Genomic DNA, 22487 nt, shown 5'->3' on the forward strand with positions numbered 1-22487 from the left:
TTGGCAAGCCGAAGAGGCTCAGTGGTTTAGACCACAACACCACCCATATCCCATGCAGTTGTATCCTCAAAACAACCCAGGGAGGTAGCTTAGACTGAGAGATAAAGAGTAACTGGGCCAAGGTGAGATTTTTAGTTAAGGGGGGATTGGAATCTAGACCTCCCAAAGTCCAACAGTAACCGCTACACTGCAATGGCTCTAATACTAGGGAGCTGTTAAGTTATGGGTGCAGAATGAGAAGGGAAATAGCACTGCTGTGTTCAAGGAAACTCACAGCACAATAGTGCAGCTAAATACAGAGGACACTCAAAGCAACTGGGTCTAAGAGCGATCAATCACTGGCCTCAACACAAAGCAGATTTCAGCCTGCAGCCTGCAATTAATTAAATGTTATAATTCCTTGAGAGAGGCCTGATGCCAGATGTCAACAGTCCAGCAAGAGCCAGATGCTGACATGGCCACAATGATTAGCTTGTCCCCATCGTCTCTTCAATTAATGGCATCCCACAGCCTGCCCATTAATCTTCATCGATACCCTCGGGATTCTCACCTTTCACGAGACTAACACTCAAGCTCCCGGGAGGGCAAGGAAAGATGCTCACCTGAAACATTTGTCTTACTTTCCTCCGGGGCAGGCTGACGTTGAGTTTATGCATCAACTGGTGAATCTCTTCAATATTCAGCAAGCCATCACCATTCTTGTCTGCTTCCTGAAAGGTCTGCTTCACCCAAGTGCAGATGAATTAAGGAAAGGGTAAAAGGCTTGTACCAAAATGTTCCTAGCTTTGCTTTTGAATTATTGAAGAATGCAAAAGGAAAGAGGTGAGTTATATAAACCAGGCTCAGGCTGACAAACACACTACTTGGGGTGTGGCAACGAGAAACAGTTCACACACGATATTTTCCCCACAAGGGACAGCACACACACTCTCAGGAGCTGTTGCGGTTGCTCGAGAGTAACCAGGCAGGACTCCGACCTGTGTTTTACAGGCTTTATTTTGGTGCAAACTATTTACAGTGAAGAGCCCCAAAGCTCATGTCTGGCTCAATCACTAGCAGAATCCGGGAGTGGTCTTTTTTTTTTGTACCTCCCCCAACATAAAAGTTTCGTTACCCCCAACCGTTTCCATCCCTCCCTGCACCTCAGACTACTGCGCAGGATGGGCGATGGCAAGGGAGTGTTTCCCTCCTGTCCGGCTTGCCCAGAAGTGGTGTTAAGGCTCTCACCAGCATCCTCTGGTCCTTGCACCTCTTCTCCACTGGAGGTGGGGATTTCCTCCTCGCCGGAAGAGGAACTGCTTCGCAAGATTTTTGGAGGCTCCCTGTAACTCAACTGCCCCTCCATCTCTCGCCTCTGAGCTGATAGCAGTTTCCTGACACACACTGCAAATGTACATGGCAATATAAATCCACATTACACTCCTTAAAACAAACAATTAAAATGTAACCAAGATGCAACAATGAAAAAAATGGATTCAAATAATAATGCTGGCTTCATTTTCAATTCACCTGCAACTAGGCCACACCTTCTTCCTGAGGGCGGACATCCCATAGATGTGGGGCTACAACTGAAAAGGCCCTACAATTTAGCAATACATACATGAGCCTCTGGCTTGTATGCCCCCCCCCCCCCCCCCCGCTCAGCACTTATGTGCATTTTTCCACTAACCACAGTTCTTTTTTCTCTTTAAGCCAAGAACTGTGGTTAACCTTATACTGGATTTGCTGAAATGAGCCAAGGCCATAGTTTGAAGTATGCTGCTTTCAATACATCCTAGTTAACACTCCCCAGTGGCGTAGCGTGGGGGGTGCAGGGGGGCCAGCCGCACCGGGTGCAACATCTGGGGGTTAGGATTAGGGGGCACAAATCCACGGGTTAGGGGGCACAAATCCACGGGTTAGGGGGTGCAAATTACTTGCCTTGCCCCAGGTCTGACAACCCACGCTACGCCACTGACACTCCCTACCATTAGTTCATCCTGATGGGAACGAGTGCAGTAAGCTTGTGCACAACTCCTCCTCTTCCTCCAGTATTCAGAAAACACTGCCTCTAAACCAGAGAGATTCTGTTTCACTGTAGCTAACATCCATAAATGTATTTTTTTAAAGCATTTGAACTAGTGGCTACTCTCACATATTGAGCTAATCAATTACACAAACCAATTGAGTACTGTGAGAGGAAACATACTTCCTTTTGCCAGTTCCAAACCTACGCCAAATCAACTCAGCTGGATAGCCCCAAGTCCTAGCAATGTGTGAATGAGTTGTGTTAGGAAATTCTGTTTAAATCATTCTTGCACTCTTTTACCATGTTCACCCATGTGACATTGTCCTTTTTCTTGAACTCAAAAGCCGCAAGCACTTTAGATGTGCCTCACAGCGATGACAGGAACTTAGAATGCTGCTGTATAGCATTGGTCTATCTTTTAAAAAAAAAAGGTAAAGGACCCCTGGACAGTTAAGTCCTGTCAAAGGTGACTATGGGGTTGTGATGCACATCTCACTTTCAGAAGGAGGGAGCCAGTGTCTGTCCACAGACAGCTTTCCAGGTCATGTGGCCAGCAGGACTAAACCGCTTCTGGCACAACGGAACACCGTGATGGAAACCAGAGTGTATGGAAATGTCGTTTACCTTCCTGCCACAGCAGTACCTATTTATCTACTTGCACTGGCATGCTTTGGAACTGCTAGGTTGGCAGGAGCTGGGACAGAACAATGAGAGCTCACTCTGACACAGGGATTTGAACCACCAACCTTCTGATCGGCAAGCCCAAGAGGCTCTGTGGTTTTGACCACAGCGCCACCCGAATCCCTATCTAGTTCAGTCTATCTAGTATCTATCTAGTTCAGTGTTGTCTCCACTAATGGGCATCTTCTCTCCAGGGTCTCAGAAGGAGATCTCCTCCAGCCCTACCTGCAGATGCTGAGAATTGAACCTGAGACCTTCTGCATGAAAAACAGAGGCTCTACCACTGAGCTGAAGCCCTTCCCCATTTCCAGATACTTCCCTTGACCGCTGCATGTCTACTTGGCAGTGAGCCCCGCTATCTTCAATGGAGCTTCCTCCTTCGCAAGTATGTGGAGGATTGCAGTTTCAGTTGTTTTGTCTAGATTCTCCAGCTCTGCAATAGCCTCTTGGACAACCATCCAATTTCATGGAACCTTTCTCCTATTGGTTGCTTTCTCCCTCTGCCCTTCCCCCCCCCCAACTGATGCACACACCCCTTTCAAATCCACATCCCCTGGTGGCTTCTGTTCTCTTCCCACTCCAGCTGGAGCTGTTACAGGGGTCATTTCTCCCTGCCGCCTTTCTAGCTGCCAAGACTGATAATGCAAACAAGGCTTGAAGTCACATTTCAGCACAACCAAACACACGGCAGCAACATGCAGGCCTCCAAAAGTCAGGGATAAATATAGAAAGTGCGGAAGGAGTTTATGGAGCTTGTAATTTGCCACAAAAGGCTGGCAGGCACTTCTCTGTCTTCCGACAGTCGGAGCTGAAATTTGGAGGTGGGGATTATCAGGTCTGAGAAAGCGTCCCCTACTTTCGCAGTTCACTCGGGCAACCTGGGTCCAACGAAATGGGAGTCACGATCCCATATCTTTGCTGGAGAATAATTTCTTTCATTTCCAACTAGTTTGGGGAAAGTAAATCTTCAAGTGGGTTTCCCACCACCAACCACCCCTCCCTGAATTTACTCCAGCTTTGCAATGTCTTCTGCCCTTGTTTTATCTTTATCTGATTGAGTGATTGATGTTCTAGTTATTTTATTTTTCACCTTCCATTTTCCCTCTCTGCTTTGTCTCTGAGCAAAACTGGACCATCTGCAGTCCAGCTAACATAGTCCTGGCTTGAACTTTAACATTTCCTTCTTTCTAAAAGTGGTCACAGTCCAGGGATGCTTGCATGCAGGAAAAGCTAAAATGCAATACTGTACTAGTATAGTAACAAATTTTGCCTACCTGCGATGGTTATTTAATTCTGCCACCAAGTGCAGATGCCTCACACTACCTATAGATGGTGCAACTAAAATTCCAGGGCACTGCTGCCTAAGAGGATCTTAAGTAGGACTCAGCAGCTCACCAGGTTTTTTATTATTACTATTTAATCAGAATTAACAGAGACAAAGTTGTACAACCACAGTGGTTGTACAATTCTACATCTGTTAATCCTGAAAAAGGGAACAGGAGGAATATCACCCCACAGGGTGATATCAAAGATATTAATCAAAAATAGCAAGCAAAAATGCAAATCTTGGCAATCAAGAAACAAAGGCATTTTTAAAAATATGACCAGAGGTGAAATCTAGGGCACACCTTGTACCTCAAAGCATGTCATGATGCGAGAGATGGAGAGACTGTGGCTCTCCAGGTGTTTCTGGATGACAACTCCCATCATCCTTGACTATCAGCCAAGCTGGTTGGGGCCGATGGAAGCTGCCGTCCAATAATGTTTGGAGGCCCACAGGTTCTCCACCAACCAGAATCCCCAGACACGGAGCCAGAATCTAGCTTCCTGAAAGGATATTGATCGTGTGTTCTCTGTCGCTTGGCTAGAGAGTCCTCGTCACTGATCCCAGCCATCAGGTACTTCAAGCCGGTGATCCAGGTGCGAGCTTCCTCTGGGTTGGAGGTGATCAGATCCAGCGACTCCATATGGTTGCCGTGGTAAATGGTGAAGCAGCAGCTCGGGTCAAAATTGCCTTCAGCATGGCGATGGAATATTTCTGACTGCCGTCCTTCAGTCACTTTGTAGATGGAATCAATTATGACTGTAAAAGCAAGATAATACTGTAAAAGCAAGACAAAACAGGGGGGAACCCAAAAAGTGAAAGGGCTCAAATTCTTCAGGTTTCCATATTGTTCATTGCAATTTAGCCTTGTACCTTAATGAGCTAGGGTGAAAATGATTAAAGAGAAGGCTCCTTGATAGATATTGTGCAAAGTTGCATCCCTCTGAAGATGTAAGTCACTCTTCCCCAATCTGGTGCCCTCCAGATCCCTCACTATTGGTCATGTCAGCTGAGGCTGATGGGAGTTGGAGTCCAAAATGTCTGGAGAGTATCAAGGGGGTGCTCTTGTTAAGTGAGGGGGAGGCACAAAACAGGAACTCAAGGAAGGAAGGAAGGAAGGAAGGAAGGAAGGAAGGAAGGAAGGAAGGGGAAGGAGGGAAGGGACTGTGTATTGCTTTAGCTACTACAGCTGAAGATACTGGATACATTTTACACTGTAAACCAGTGTACATACCATGCTCCCAATTCCTGAACCATAAGAACCTAAGAAATGCCTGCTGAATCAGGCTAAATAATGGCCCATCTAGTTCAGGGTCCTTTTCTCCCCATTGCCAACCAGATGCCTGTAGGAAAACAGCAATTAGAGGACCTGAGCACAAGAGCACTCGCCCCTTCTGTGGTCTCTCTCCAGCAACTGGGATTCAAAAGCATGCACTGCTACCAACTCTGGTGGAGCACAAGCCATCGTGGCTACCAACCACTGTTGGCCTTATCCTCCATAAATGTGTCCGATTCTCTTTTAAAGCCATCTAAGTTGGTGGCCATCACTGCTCCCTGCTGGATTGAGTTGCATATTTGAACGATGTTCTGCATGAAGTACTTGCTTTCATCTGCCCTAAATCTTCTAATATTCCACTTCATTGGGTGTCCAACTCTTCAAGCATTATAAGAGAGGTGGGGGGAGATTCTCTGCAGACTTTCTCCATGCCATTCATAATTTTATAAGCTTCTATCATGTCACCTCATCCTTGCCATTTTTCTTTTGTATATAGTTTTATTATGTTTTCTGTTTTACAACTTAAAATACTCACTTTACACCCTTAAGATATCAATGACTTCCATCCTTCTCTTTCCATGGTTCACTTTACATATCATAAATCCCTGCATATTTTACAAAAACTTTACCATTCAGTATTCCATTATTGCATCCATCAAAACATGTTTACGCTGTTGAATTTATCTTAATGCTGCCAGCGTTTTCAGCTACATACAACGGTTTCCCATATATTCAGTAAACATTTTCCAATCTTCTTTAAAGATATGTTCTTACTGTTCTCTTATTCGATATGTTAAATCTGTGAGTTGTGCATATTCTGTCAATTTAAGTTGCCATTCATCTTTCGTTGGGACCTCATCCTTGCCATTTTGTTGTTGTTAGAGCGTTTATTAATTTTCCAATAAAAACATCCAATTAGCATCAAATCCTAATCCAATAAAAAAAAAATCCAATTGTCTTCCGAATTTAATTCAAATTTTTGCGACTTCCCACGGCCTGAATGTCAAAGCAACTCCAAGTCTCAGTCCTGCCTCTCACGATATTTCCATATTTCAATATCCAATTTTATCTCTCTAATCCTTGCCATTGTTCTAAACTAAAAAGATCCAAGCGTGGCAATCTTTCCTCACAGGGCAGTCGTACCTTGTTAATTTTGGTTGCCCTTTTTTGAACATTTCCCAACTCTACACCTATTGTTATTATTATTATTATTATTTACAAAAGTACGTGCATTGTCTCTTTTTTCAGGTTGTGTTTTCTACAGATCAGTTACATTTATTGTGAGAAATTAGTGTTGTATGCAGTATAAGGTGGGGGGAAGAGGGGGGCAGAGAGGGAGTGGGGCAGTAAAGCTTATATTCTTCTACTGTTTGTTTGGGGTATGTTTGGGGTTTTGTGTCAGTGTCACTTGGGTAGGTTCTCTTTCTGTTCGCTTGTTATATTTCCTTGGTAGTGAGAGAGGTTGTGGGGGCAGCCTAGGGCTTGGCTGGTTGTCTTGGGTTGGCTGCAGTGAGATTTGTTTCTGGTTGGGGGGGTGTTATTGGGTCAAGTTAGCCATGCTGATTCGTATGCTGTCGGTACACTATCCTTTTTAAGGTGAGGCACCCAGAACTGTACCCAGTATTTGAACTACTAGGAGAGAACTTTGGGATCAAATGCAATCCCACACATCCCTACCCACATCCCTCCCCCTGCCAATCTTAAGCATAGTTAACTTTTATATGGTGCTAGGGACGCGGGTGGTGCTGTGGGTTAAACCACAGAGCCTAGGGCTTGCCGATCAGAAGGTCGGCGGTTCGAATCCCCGTGACGGGGTGAGCTCCCGTTGCTCAGTCCCTGCTCCTGCCAACCTAGCAGTTCGAAAGCACGTCAAAGTGCAAGTAGATAAATAGGTACCGCTCTGGTGGGAAGGTAAATGCTGTTTCCATGCACTGCTCTGGTTCGCCAGAAGCGGCTTAGTCATGCTGGCCACATGACCCGGAAGCTGTACGCCGACTCCCTTGGCCATTAAAGCGAGATGAGCGCCGCAACCCCAGAGTCGGTCATGACTGGACCTAATGGTCAGGGGTCCCTTTACCCTTTACCTTAAACTTAACCATGGGGACAGGGTTTGAATGTGAGAAGAGTGGACAGGGGATTTGGGCCACATGAAAAGGACTAGGAGTGATGGATATGCACCTGCCCTTTCCAAATTCAAAAAAGGATAGATCTAAAAGACGCACACACAAAAACGCATTTTAGAAATAACTTACTTTTCGCTTTTTCGCTTTTCCTGGATGGCCTCCATCGGATGCAAGTCCTGTGTTCATCGAGGTAAAAAAGGCGCACAAGTCCTTTGGCTCCACTCTTCAGTTTAACCATCTGAGTCCCAGACTGCATTACACTCATGCATCTTTCAACTGAGGGGAGGCGGGGGAAGAGAACACAACAAATATAGCTGAGAGAGTGATTTGATGCCTAAGTAATTACTGCAGCGCTTATCAACAGAATAAATACTGCATAATCCTTTTATTTTTCATCTGATATGAAGGAAAACTGGGGATTAATCGGCCTCTGAAAACATTTGTAACATTAGAATGAAGCCTATTTAAGAAATTATAACTAGCATTGAGCATTTGTCCTGCATTCATCCCGATTTGCTTACAGGGTGTGTGTCACACACACACACACACACACACACACATCTTCCTGTAATCATCTGTTCATTCCATGTTTCAGGGCATTTAGTCTTCACTTGTCTAGCCACAAAAAGTTTGTGTTTTAAAACAGACTTGTACTAGAGTAATGTACTTAGGGTTGCCATATTTCAGAAAGTAACCCAAAAGTTTTATGAACCCAATTTTTTACCAAATGCCAAAAATTTCAATTGGCTTGCCTAAAATCCAATACAAAGTGCCACATTTCAGAAATTACCCCCAGACATCATTTCTGCCTTTGAAATCCCAGTAATGTCTAGGAAAATCCGGACCTATAGTGGACCTAGATGTACTCCAAACCTAAATTTCCAGTATGCTTTTGAAATCTTCCCACAAAATACTGACAGTCTGCAGATGACCTATCTCATAACTGTAAATCCAAGGGTTTCTGGTACTTTTCTACTTCTGCCGATACAAATCTTTTAAAGTGTCCCGTTTTAATCTCTATACTGTACAGTTTAGGCAACTTAAATTCCAATTTATAAAAACAGCACCTGTGATATGGCAAGTCAAGAAAATATTTTAGGGTGCTTCTCCCTCTACCCCATACACACACAAATGCCAAACCTTTAACATACCCATTTCTCCCTAACAATATATGCTCTTGGTTCAAGTTTAAACATAAGTACATAAACTCTCTCCCATTTCTCTCTGCTTATGTGACCCTGTTCATGCAATTCAAACTCCAAGGGCAGAGAGTGACTCTTACACAAGCTAAGTGCAGAATCCGCTACGTGAAAGAGCTTTCTATAAATCAGAACAGATTCAGAGGAGGGCAATTAAGATGGTCAGTGGCATGGAAAACAAGTCCAATGAGAAAAGACTGGGACTTCCTATGCTCAGCCTGAAGAAGAGAAGACTCAGGGGGACATGTTAAGATTCTTCAAATACCTGAAGAACTGTCACATAGAAAAGGGCAAAAGACTTGTTCCCTGTTGTCCGCAAAGACAGGACTCCATCTGACAGGCTGAACTTACAGGAAGGAAGATACCTGTTGAACAGTAGCTGAAATCTCACAACTGTGAGAGCTGTTTGACAATGGAACTGATGAGTCATTAGCCACTAGGGCTAAAAGCAGCTTTTATAAAGGGAAAGATGGTGTCAGTTGGGGAAACCAGGAAAGGAAAGGGATTAATCCAAACTTCCCTCAACACCACTGTTTCCCATTCATGGTGGTTTTGAAGAAAGGGGTATTAAGAGAGCAGACTCACGGATTTCCTGCATTACATGAAGTCTGACCCTTGTTTTACAGCATTCTTCTATATCATGTTGTATTATTTTACTGTTGTTAGCCGCTCTGAGCCCAGCTTCATAGAGTTTCATAAAGTTTGACTCAGAACCTTCAAAAACATTATAATAACTTCCAGAGATGACCTGGTTACACTTATTCGTCAAACAATTGTACCTGCGTCATGCCACAGCAGAAAACCTACTTGTAGACAAGCCTGGCCGGTAACATTCCAAAAGGAAAATAAGACACAAATTTGTTCAAGAAAATTAATTTCCCCCTAACCATTAATGTATAATAATGAAACACAACAGCCATCTTTCCTGAACTACTGGCTGGGACTGAAAAGGAATTATAGTTCAAAAGGTCTGAAAGGCACCAAGCTGGGAAAGACTGCCCTAATGTATGAGTTATGTTATCAAAAGAGAATAACGGTACATGAAGGAAAAGTCTGTCCAGGAATCGAGTCTCTTTAGGAGGGGAAGGAGGGATCACAAATGGGAATTCATTACAGGAAAAGAAAAATATATATTTGGTGCTAAACTGTATTTCCAAATAACAAACCCAGAGCAGGTTTTGTCTTGATGTTTGTTTCGATTATGCAACCCTAATTAGGAACAAGAAGTTTGAAAATCTGTATTATAAAGACAACTTGCTGTAGCACTTATTTGAGGGGGAGGGGAACTGAAAAGAACACATAATTTTGGATATACCGGCTTGTACAAATATCTAGCCTTAGATGATGGAATTAACATTCTAGCCATGAACAGGCAGTCTCTGTCGTTTCATATTTAAGTATTTCAGAACATTTGGTATATAATACACATGTATGTGCATCTGAAAATGATAGTCACTTATACAAAAACAAAATTGTGATATCGTTCATATATGTGTGAGAATGAAATCCACATGTGTGGAGCTTGTTATTTTTTGTTAGATTTTCAAGGGGGGGCAAAAATCGTGAGTATATACAGAAATGCGGTTGTTGCTTTTCTGTTCTGCAAATGACAGGAAACGACTGGTGACTCAAAAATTATATTTTCAACAAGGACTCAGCTAAGTAACACAGGGCTTTAATCTATAATCTGGCTGTGCCTGCAGATATATATGGAGGTTAGAGGTAAGCAAATCTTCTAACTTTTGAAAGCCTAACAAAAGCCTATTTTAGTCTGCACTTCTATTCTGGGAGTGCATTATCAAAAATTGCCTAACAATGGAACATCCTGCTACAAACAAAACCATGGCCATAGAAATCTGGTCCCATCCTCTGGGACCTTAGCATTAGAGTTAGTCAGAAGGGATTCTGGAGAGCACATACCTCCAGTTACAAACTTAATTTGTTCCAGAGGTCCGTTCTTAACATGAAACCAGAGGTCCGTTCTTAACCTGAGGTGCGCTTTCCCTAATGGGGCCTCCCACTGTGTGCGTGCCTCCGGCATGTGGCTTCCGTTCACATCCCGGGGCAAAGTTTGCTTCTGGGCTAGCGGAGCTCATTACCCGAAGCATTCACAAGGAAGACGGTACATAACCAGAGGTATAATAATAATAATAATAATAATAATAATAATAATAATAATAATCATTTATACCCCACCCTCCCCAGCCAAGACCGGGCTCAGGGCAGCTAACAACCAATAATAAAAACAAGTTGATTAAAATACAATTTAAAAAACAAGATTAAAATACAACATTAAAACATTAGGATGCAGCCTCTTCACAGGAGGAGAAAGGAAAAAGAAAGAGGGGAGGGAAACAAACTGATTCTACTGTAGTCCAACTCCCTACTCAAAGCAGAATCCACAGTACAAGATTGAACTACAGCACCCCAACAGATGACCACTCAGTCTCTGCTTAGGGTCATGGAAGAATCACAGAATTGTAGAGTTGGAAGGAATCCCGAGGATCATCTAGTCCAACTGCCTGCAATGCAGGGCTATGCAGTTGTCCCATATGGGAATCAAACCTGCAACCTTGGCATTATCAGCACCATGCCCCAACCAACTGACCTATCCCAGCAGTTTGTGGGTCATAGGAAGCTAACTTTTCCTGAGTCAGACCATTGGTACATCTAGCTGAGTACTGTCTACACTGACTAGCAGCAGCTCTCCAAGGTTTCCGCCAGGGATCTCTTCCAGTCCTACCTGGAGCTGTCATAAACATCCTGCATGGAAAACAGATGCTCTAACAGTGAGCAATGGGAGAAAAGCAATGACAAACCTAGATAGCATCTTAAAAAGCAGAGACATCACCTTGCCAACAAAGGTCCGTATAGTAAAAGCTATGGTTTTCCCAGTAGTGATGTATGGAAGTGAAAGCTGGACCATAAAGAAGGCTGATCGCCGAAGAATTGATGCTTTGAATTATGGTGCTGGAGTCCCATGGACTGCAAGAAGATCAAACCTCTCCATTCTTAAGGAAATCAGCCCTGAGTGCTCACTGGAAGGACAGATCCTGAAGCTGAAGCTCCAATACTTTGGCCACCTCATGAGAAGAGAAGACTCCCTGGAAAAGACCCTGATGCTGGGAAAGATGGAGGGCACAAGGAGAAGGGGATGACAGAGGATGAGATGGTTGGACAGTGTTCTCAAAGCTACCAGCATGAGTTTGACCAAACTGCAGGAGGCAGTGGAAGACAGGAGTGCCTGGCGTGCTCTGGTCCATGGGGTCACGAAGAGTCGGACACAACAACAACAAACAGTGAGCAACAACCCTTCCAGGGAAGGATAGCCCACCACTTCCCAAGGCAATTTAGGAAATTCAGCTGGTTGTTTAGACAAAATCTGCGTCCCTACAGTTTCCACCCTTTGGCTCTACCCCTGCCCTCTTAAACAATGGAGAACAAACGTCCTTAAACTACTCCGTAACTGTGTGAACCCTAAAATCAAAGCTAAGCCATTCTCCTTTTTAAGCAAGAAAGTGGCAATTCTGTGATCTCTGTTTAGGAGGGACTTAGTCGCTAACAAACACTACATAAAAGCAGACCACATAGCGACAATCCTTTATATTCTTACCTATAGTCCATTCCCTTGAATACAGTGTGGCATACTTCCAAGCAAGCGTAAATTAGGGTTCAGCTGCAGCCATTTTATTTAGCAAATCAAAACAGCTGTTTGAACAACAGTCAAACTAAAAACAATAGACGAATCTTGCTATTTAGGAACGAATCGCGCAAAAGCATAGAACACCAAACAATTAGTATTTGCTATTTAAATGGAATCAGCCCAGCAGCACACTCAAACTAATCACGCAAGCATTTCAAATAATCTTTTAAAAACAAAAACAGATCGGAGCACCAGCAGCATCTGTCGAAATAAATAGCGTGGGAATCACACCTGACAGTGACATCCTGCTGCCGCCACCTGCCCTGCCTGTCTTCCGGTTCCCTGTTGCAAAGGGAGCACGTTGAATCTGAAACTCTGAAAGAGATACCAACCCATTTGAGCCAAGCGGCAAACTTGTGAAGTTCCCACGCTTCCCACCACATGGTAGACCTCTGAAGCCAGAGAAGACGCCATTGGAGAGCAAGGAGTCCAGAGGTTGCTCAGAAGCTTCTCAAAACAGGCCGATGATATTTATTCCGCAGCCCAAAGCGACGCTTTGCGGCGCTGAGCAAATCAAAAGCTGCCGGACTGGGACTGCTAAGCTGTGAGTCTGAGTAGTAGCCCACACACGGCCTTATGTCCAAAGAGCCCTCTAATCTGCGTGGCGGCAGCAGCAGCCAATACCACCTTCTGCTTGTTATTTATCCCTGTGTAAAATGAGGTCTTTTAACATCCTGAGATTGCCTTGGTACAGACCCTTGGTATTACTGAGTCGCTCGGATAACACGGCTGTGTGACACTGACCCCTCTGCAGCCTGTTTGCGAGCCAAAGGCCCGTTTCTAAGCAGTTTATGCCTCTCTTTGAATAATGCAAAGGCTGCAACTGTAATAAAATTCAAGTGGGCCTGGTTTACAGCGTGCAAAGGGAGCATCAGAGGACGGCAGCAAACAATCCAAAAACAGGAATTCCTTGGACTTTGGTGGTAGCTTCAAAACACACATATTCTCTGCAACCTTGAAAACACATTGGCACATTAAAGTAAGTGTGTGTGTGTGTGTGTGTGTGTGTGTGTGTGTGTGTGTGTGTAAACTGCTATACAGTGGTACCTCGGGTTAAGAACTTAATTCGTTCTGGAGGTCTGTTCTTAACCTGAAACTGTTCTTAACCTGAAGCACTACTTTAGCTAATGGGGCCTCCCGCTGCCGCTGCGCCACCGCTGCATGATTTCTGTTCTCATCCTGAAGCAAAGTTCTTAACCCGAGGTAATATTTCTGGGTTAGCGGAGTCTGTAACCTGAAGCATCTGTAACCTGTAATCCAAAGATCTCAGGGTGGTTTGCAGCATCAAAATACAATCTGAACACACAATGCATAATAAAAACAAGAAGAAAAACAAAGCAAACCAACAATCCCTCATCCAAACCTTCCCCTTTCTCCCCCTCCCCCCCTTCTGCTCAAGGATGGAGCCAGAGCCTCCGCATCCCGTGAACCATTCATCTCACAGCATAAAATCCCTGGTTTGTGGGTCAAAACCCCCATTGGGTGGGGGAAACAAAGGGTTCCACCATTTAATTAAATATGCATGTTGAATGCTTGGCATATAGCCTCCTTTCAGTATGTCTTGAAAAATAACAGCCCTTGTTTTATTTATTTTCCACACCCAATTCTAGAACTTGCTCAGTCAGACAGGCCTCCTTCTTTGCGCCTGCCCGTCTTGGGAACTGGATCTAGAAACCTTATAATTTCTTTTGATATAGATATAGATATAGATGATATAGATACATTTTTAAAAATCCATTTCTCATTTGGGGAGTGTTCTGTGGTACAGTGGTACCTCGGGTTACATACGCTTCAGGTTACAGACTCTGCTAACCCAGAAATAGTACCTCGGGTTAAGAACTTTGCTTCAGGATAAGAACAGAAATCGTGTGGTGGCGGCGCGGCAGCAGCAGGAGGCCCCATTAGCTAAAGTGGTGCTTCAGGTTAAGAACAGTTTCAGGTTAAGAACAGAGCTCCAGAATGAATTAAGTACTTAACCCAAGGTACCACTGTACTCCCATCTCCCCAATCCCACAAGACCCAAGAATGCAAAACGAAACACGGGAACTCTCCAAGGTCCTGCAAGTGCTCTGGGTACCATGAATTCATTCCCCCATAGTACTGACTCAGACCAGCAGTCACGTGCCTTTTTAGGCCTGTGAGTAGATTTGGATTTTTTTAAAGCAATTGCTGTGGACACCACCCACTCTGGTCATGCCCCCCACCACCACCCAAACCACGAGACACACAAAGAGAGAGAATGCAGAAAAACTGAGCTTTTCCAAGGGATCTGGGTAGACGTCAAATTCAGTAGAATTAATCTGACCCAAGAAAACGCAGCTGAAAGAGGAATTAGGAAAGAGCATTGCTCTTTTTTTAAAAAAAAAAGATTGTTTTTAAGTTTTCAAAAGCAGCAGCATTCAAACAATAAAGAAACAAAGAGCAACGAGTGCATGGAGCACATTATCGCAGAGGGAATGAAATAAACAGAAGGATCAGTAGACCAGGGGTCAGCAAACTTTTTCAGCAGGGGGCCGGTCCACTGTCCCTCAGACCTTGTGGGGGGCCGGACTATATTTGGTGGGGGGAATACCCCACAAATAACCCAGAGATGCATTTTAAATAAAAGCACACATTCTACTCATATAAAAACACGCTAATTCCTGAACCATCCACAGGCCAGATTTAGAAGGCAATTGGGCCGGATCCAACCCCCAGGCCTTAGTTTGCCTCCCCATGCAGTAGACTTTGTCAGGCATCACAATAAAATAGATTCATTTCCCCAAACCACAGTGGTACACAACCTATGGTGCATGTGTCCATAGGTTTGTCCATCAATGGCTATGGATAACAGGTCTACCACTGGCAACATGGAACCTGCGTTTGCAATGGTGGAATTGCCATGGAATATTAGTGCTGGGGAGTAACTACAAGAGGAGACTATTGCCTCCAAGTTAAGTTATAAAAACTTCATTTTCAACAGCAAAGTCAAGAAATTGCAGTTCATGATGCATTTCATTCTCACTTACAAAAGGTTCTGAAATAAATGCCCATCCACAAGGATAGTGGAAAGCCACTGACATGAGCCGAGTGGCAGCCACAACCTTGTGTTAAGAAGAAACAACTCTAGAGAACAAGAACATTTTATTAGAGTAGGCAGCATACATCAGCTTCTCTTTGAAAGAGATTGTATTCAGTTCCTGCTTCACCATGGTTCCCTGTTCACAGATAATGGGAAACTATGGTTCGCTATAACTTAATGGTTTGTTTTACTGCTTGATGCAGGAAGGAGCAATGGGGTTGTGTGCAAGTGAACAAACCTCATGCACTTCCTAGTTAATTTAGCCAGGATTTGATCAACCAAAAGCAGCCACTGCGTGCTGCTGCTCATAAGGGCAAGATCCAGCTAAGTCATACTCTGAGAGTGGTTGAAATAAATGATTGGCACAAATAAACACTGGCTGTCACCTTGGGAAGATATATGAGGTCTCCCAAGACTTCTCTTATCCCACAATTCTTCTTGCCGAAAGATTTCTTGAGCATCTCAAAAAAGAGCCTCTCCAAGTTGGGTGGATAGACAACAAAAGTGGCAAATGTGGTTCAATATACAGCAAGTTAAAGTGGGGAAAACACACCTCTAATTTTGCACATACTGAGCTGTTAAAATTTGACCAGGGAAAACACCTTGGAGTTATGGTGGATATGCACGTAATCGCACTTACATAACCAGAGAGAAAAATAGTATAACAAACTGCTATTTGCTGCAGAATTACAAATGGAAACAAACTTTGATTTTACAAGCCGAGGAGAATGCTCTTCCATTAGAGGCCTAATGCATTATTTTTTTTCCTTTTTAAAACGCAACCCTTAAAAATTACAATCCCAGAGGGGAAAGCAGGTTTACAGTGACTGGCTTTTATAGAATTATTAATGTTACCATCATTCAAATGAAAGGAAGATTAGATCACTCCTAAAGAGCACTGCCCAACAATAGGAGTGTAATTATTAAAAAAGGAAGCTAAACTGTACTTCTAAATTAAATACCTAAAGTGGTATGAACAACATGAAGGCCGGAGGAACAAATCCAACAAAATTCAGTAACAATGAAATGTCCAAACCATCAGAAAATTTAATTCACTGGCATGCGGCGCCACAAATCCCAGGGGGGTATTTACTGAAATATTATATATTTTCTTCCTTTCAGGTCCACAGCAGACCTGTAGACCAGATCTGGAGAACGACAGAAATAAAAGCACTATGCAGCATCGACAGCAAAGTTACAAAGCAGTCATAAAAATAAAAATAAAAGCACAAATTGGAAAGGATGCCTAAACAAGGCATATTTTATCTAGCACCGAGAGTGGGGAAGCAGCTGGCTTCCTGAATAAATGATGCCCAATAACTTTGGATACTAGCTATGACATGGCTCTTTCCCAAAAAAAAACCCCATTTCATATTTTATCCAGACCAGAGGTGGGAAACTTTTTTCACATTCCCTTTGCTGGTCGAAATTAGCCAGGTGCCAGGTACATTTTGCAGGTGGCTTTCGACCACTTGTGACCAAGTGAAGATGCCTGGGTACCAGGATGGAGCCTGACATCTCCACCATCTGGAGATTCTTGGATCTGAACTGTTTTCACACACTAATACCCCCACCTTGTAGAATTCTATCCGTTATATTTTATTTTATATTTTATCAGAAAATGAATTTCTGGAACCAAAATACTTTTTCTGTGCAGCCTGAGCAGGAGCAGTTGCCATTAAGAAAAAGAGGTTGGAACAGGCTAATAATAATAATAATAATAATAATAATAATTTATTATTTATACCCCGCCCATCTGGCTGAGTTTCCCCAGCCACTCTGGGCGGCTTCCAATCAAGTGTTAAAAACAATACAGCATTAAATATTAAAAACTTCCCTAAATAGGGCTGCCTTCAGATGTCTTTTAAAGAGAAGATAGCTGCTTATTTCCTTCACATCTGAAGGAAGGGCGTTCCACAGGGCGGGCACCATTACCAAGAAGGCCCTCTGCCTGGTTCCCTGTAACCTCACTTCTCGCAATGAGGGAACCGCCAGAAGGCCCTTGGCGCTGGATCTCAGTGTCCGGGTTGAATGATGGGGGTGGAGACGCTCCTTCAGGTATACAGGACCGAGGCCGTTTAGGGCTTTAAAGGTCAGCACCAACACTTTGAATTGTGCTTGGAAACGTACTGGGAGCCAATGCAGCCAATCCACATATAACAATAGATATGTGGACTGTCCCTGGATCAAGTAACTATTCTTTCTTTCAGTTCTCAACATCCTTAACTTAGATCACGGTTGTCACTGAACTAGACATATGTTTAACTAAGAATCAATCAGTCCATCACTTGCAAATTAAAACTTTAGAGCTGTCTTGCCCCAAAATGGCAACTAGACATTCCGTTTTGGCAACCGCAACCATGGTTTGAGGAGCTATTTGGCGCCTAGCTTATACATCTGAGTTTCAAACACTGATTCCCTTCTGAGAGATCTTCTGGGGGCCATGTGCTAGCGGTACGCAGGGCCAGATGCGAAGGTGGATGGAGCAATTAATGTAGCTTCCAACTTTGTACAATAGTCTAAATTCCTACATACACACATGGTTCTATTCTCCTTTTAGGCAAGCAGGAAGCATTATCAGAGTTCAAAGGCCAGGTAAAAGCACTCAAGGAGGATACCAAGCAGGGCAAGTGGGGGTGTGGATAGGGAAGAGACCTGCCTATTGAGGGCCCAGGGGGCCAGAGAGAGGGGCTTGAAGGGCCATATTTGGCCCCCAGGTCTCACATTGCCCACCCCTTGACCCAAACATTAAGCAGTGAATTGTGGGATCCTGCCACAGGAAAGCGGGAGTGCCAGTGAGGTCCATTACCGTATTTTTCGCCCCAAAAGACGCACCAGACCATAAAGCACACCTAATTTTGGGAGGAGGAAAACAAGAAAAAATTATTCTGAATCCCAGAAGCCAGAACAGCAAGAGGGATCTGGCTTCTGGGATACCGTGTGGCTGTTCTGGCTTCTGGGCAGCAGGATGAAGGCTCCCCCTGCCCAAAGAGGCTGCGCAGGGCTAAGGCAGAAGCCAGGACAGCACGTTGCTGAAGGGGCGCTGCACAGTTCTCCCTCTCTGAGGGAGGCTGCAGAGGGGTCAGTGTCACACAGCCGTGTTATCCGAGCAACTCAGTAATACCAAGGGTCTGTACCAAGGCAATCTCAGGATGTTCCTCCTCCGGCTTCCAGGACAGGCGCGTCTCCGCGAAGCCGGAGGAGGAACAGAAGGAGTCCCTTCTGTTCCTCCTCCAGCTTTGCAGGACAGGCGCTGCACAGAGAGGTAGAGATGCCGCAGCACTCCTTCAGCAAAGCGGGAGGAGGAACAGAAGGGGCTCCGTTCCTCCTCCCGCTTCGCTGAAGGGGCGCTGCGCAGCTCTACCTCTCTGTGCAGCGCCATTCGCTCCATAAGACGCACTCACATTTTCCCTTACTTTTTAGGAGAAAAATGTGCATCTTATAGAGCAAAAAATACGGTAGTTATGAGTACTGGATTTCACCCTGAAAGACTCGGGTTCAAATCCTTACCCACCTGTGAAGCCAGTCATCATCAGCCTAACCCTTCCTCACTGGGTTGTTGTGCAGATGAAAGACGTATTGCACTGAATTCTTTGAGGTAGAGATGAGGAGCCTAAAGTCCTGTTGGACTTCAGTTCCCATCAGCCCCTGATCGGTCTCTGCTAGCGAACTGTAACTTGCGCTCCGAGCATCCACAGTTAATGCTATTTATTCTTTTCTTTTTTTCCTTCTGAGAGTGCACTTTATCTAAATCCCAAAGTGCAGTGCTAATATCTAGACAATAATTCAGCTTACCCCCTAGCATCAGGAAGCTGTCGGTTGTTATTCTACTTCGGGGGCCTGTTATATAACAAAACATAGAAGGACATACGCTTGTGACTGTCTATCCATGGAATTATTTGTGCCTATGTACCTGAGCTTCTTTTCTCCCTGCCATCATTTCCATTTATTCTGTTAGACTTTCCCCAGTCTTGAGACAGAACATTTTCCATAGAATCATAGAGTTGGATGGGTCCCTGGTGGTCATCTAGTCCAAACCCCTACCCAGAATTCCCCGGGCCAATTGCAACAAGGTGGAGATCTCTGGATGCCAGAATGAAGACTATAATCTCCATAGTGCTGGTGATATACACAATTCATTTTCAGCTTCGTAAACTTGTAAATAATAAAAAATGGTGCCTAGACATTCCATTGTGGCAACCGTAACCTAGGTTTAAGGTGCCATTTAGTGCATGGTCTATGCATCTTGAGTTTCTAACACTGCCTACAATGCAGGAAATCTGTATGCTTCTTATAGCAGCTTTAACCAACCCTGCTTTGAAATCTCTGAAAGCAACGTGAACTTTTGTTTCTAAAGTTCATGGCTTCCCTGAATACAATTGTGAAATCTACCAATAAAGAGCCTTGTGGGTGTTACAATATTCTGTTCCACCTTAACAGATGTGTGGAGTTGTTGTTGTATGTCACACGTCTGTTTACATTCCAGCACAGCTTGCTGGGAACTTCCATTGTGTGTGTAGCTTTTGCTTAAGCTGTTTGCTTGGACACGAAGGGGAGAAGACATGTTTTTCCCTTTGTCCTGATGCTGAATAAAATGCCTGTAAATACGCTTTACGCAATCTCTATCTGCCCTTCTGTTGTGAAGAGTCTTTTTCTCTGCTGGCTTGAGTGCTCAGCTTCCAAAGGTTTCTGAAGCTCGGACATCGCCCGGCTGCTGGCCAGAGCCAGCTGGGGACCTGCCATTTGCCCCCGTTTTTTTGGATGCATCACAACTGTGGGATCAGACCAAAGGCCCATCTAGTCCAGCATCCTGTTCTCACAGTGGCCAACCAGATGCTTGTGGGAAACCCGTAAGCAAGACCCGAACACAAGTGCCCTCTCCCCTCCAGCAAGAGGCGTATTGTGTCTAACAGTGGCGGTATGCCATAACCATTGTAGCTGGTAGCCATTGATGGTTAATATCCTACCTTTCAGAATACAAAGCCTTCCAGGGGAGCTTACAGTTAATATCAGAATACCTTTTTAAATAGCAATATCATAAGACACAGGGCACTGGTGATAGGTGTGACTTTATGGGGGTTATAATAGTTTTCCAGAGTGTTCCACGTATGTTTTGAGCCATGTTTTCTGCATCGGTCAAAATCCAGTTCCTCACTTCCTAGGCTACAGAGTTTCCTTTTTGCACTGTAAGCCTGACAGACAGAGCTCTGTGGTTCAAGGGCATTCTCTAGGTGGCAGCGCCAGCCTGCCTGGGCACTGAAGTCAGCTGACAGCCAAGAGCCAAACCCTGTCCATGAGGTCCAAAACAGCCTCAGAGTGTTCTCAGACTGGGTTTGGGATGCTTGAGGAAGTGTATGCTTTCTGAACGCTGATATGAACTGACTGGATCCACACCTCCTAGACAAATGTGCAGATCAGAACGTAAGCCGTCCGTCGGCTTTTGCACTTCCTAAATGCTCCGGTGAAGATTTTGCCTTCAAAAAAACAATAATGTTGAAATACAATTGATAATAATAATAATAATAATAATAATAATAATAATAAATTTTATTTATACCCCACCCTCCCTGGCCAGAGCCAGGCTCAGGGCAGCTAACACCAATAAAATCACAGTAAAAACATAATAGGGGGAAAAGAAGGGGGCAGAGAAGAAAAAGAAAAACCAATTTAAAATACAGGTTAAATGCAATTTAAAATGTAGCCTCATTTTAAAGTTGCTGATGAATCAAGAGCATAAGGAGAGGGAAACATAAGGGTCAGACCGAGTCCAAACCAAAGGCCAGGCGGAACAATGCATTTTAAAATATGTATTTAAATCCAAGACTTAGTGCAGATTTAAAATTAACAAATTAATGCAGAAAAAGGGGTGAACCCATACAAAAGAGTCACAGACCAGAAATAGACAGATTCCTCCATCCCTAGTCTGGGGACACTGAACAACTTGTCTCTTGTGCAAGGACACTGCCTGACTATGATTTCCTTATCCTAACGCCGGGTGTCAATGTAGCACATTTCAAACGGTGCAAAGCAGTTTGCCTGCCCTGTGTCAATATGCCTTCCAACAGCCATCCTGTAAGGTAGGTCAGCATCACTGCATGTTTAGGGGCTGGAGCTGAAGGAATGGGAGCTTGCATGGGCCCACTAAGTCAGTTTAGAAACTGCAGGAGTGCAAAGTGCTGTTGCACCCAGTTCCTGCTTGCAGGTTGCCTATACAGTGGTACCTTGCTTCTCAAATGCCTTGATACTCAAACAACTTGGAACCCAAACACTGCAAACCCGGAAGTAAGTGTTCCGGTTTGCAAACTTTTTTCAGAAGACAAACGTGCTCCGTTTTGAGTGTTATGCTTCCGATTTGAGTGTTATGCTTCCAATTTGAGTGCCACACTTCCTTTTTGAGTATTACACTGAGGTCTGTCTGTTTTTGCTATTAATTTTGCATTTTTGTTTTTGGGGCTCTTTTTGTTTTGTTTTTATGACTGTGTGGAACGCAGTTCAGCTACTGATTGATTGATTGTGTGACTGCAGTACATTGTTTATTGCTTTCATTTTATGGATCAATGGTGTCATTAGATAGTAAAACTCATGTTAAATTGCTGTTTTGGAGGTTGTTTTTAAAAGTTTGGAATGGATTAATCCATTTTGCATTACATTCTATGGGAAAGCACGCCTTGGTTTTGGAACGCTTTGGTTTTGGAACGGATTCCCGGAACGGTAAACCAAGGTAAGCATCTGACTGGCCACTATGATAACAGGATAATAGACTAGCTGGCCTCATCCATAAGCTGACATTTTAAACCACCACCACCCATGCTTTTGTTCCTTTTGCAGTGCCATTTTTGTGAACCACTAGACATTGCAACCATGACGGCTGTGATGAGACCGTGAAGGCGAGGGAATTTTTTGATCCAAAGCCACACTGGTAGTAAGCCTTTCTCTTTTTTTAATCAAGCATGGAAGAAAAAGAAGTAACCACTTAACTCTAAATTAGGCTAATTGCCAAAAACTGTTGCAAATATTCTGCCACTTCATTATACCACACAGAACATAGGTTTTATTAATCAAACATGCCTAATGAGTTTACATAGCTTAATCATCACTACTATGAGGGGGAA

General features: G+C 43.9%; 1 protein-coding gene across 14 annotated transcripts in view; it reads right to left on the reverse strand.

The window, feature by feature from the left end:
* Positions 1-22487, reverse strand: part of PLCH1 (phospholipase C eta 1) — a 150778-nt gene that overhangs the window by 69335 nt on the left and 58956 nt on the right. For all 14 annotated transcript variants that reach the window (XM_079977547.1, XM_079977548.1, XM_079977543.1 and 11 more), the window contains 3 exons: positions 7542-7688; positions 4529-4772; positions 603-732 (listed from right to left, as the gene is read on the reverse strand). In XM_079977547.1, coding sequence (XP_079833673.1) covers positions 603-732; positions 4529-4772; positions 7542-7688 — 521 coding nt within the window. The remainder of the gene's footprint in view (positions 1-602; positions 733-4528; positions 4773-7541; positions 7689-22487) is intronic.

Source organism: Podarcis cretensis, assembly GCF_951804945.1.
Source record: "Podarcis cretensis genome assembly, chromosome: 5".
Taxonomy (NCBI): Eukaryota; Metazoa; Chordata; class Lepidosauria; order Squamata; family Lacertidae; genus Podarcis; species Podarcis cretensis.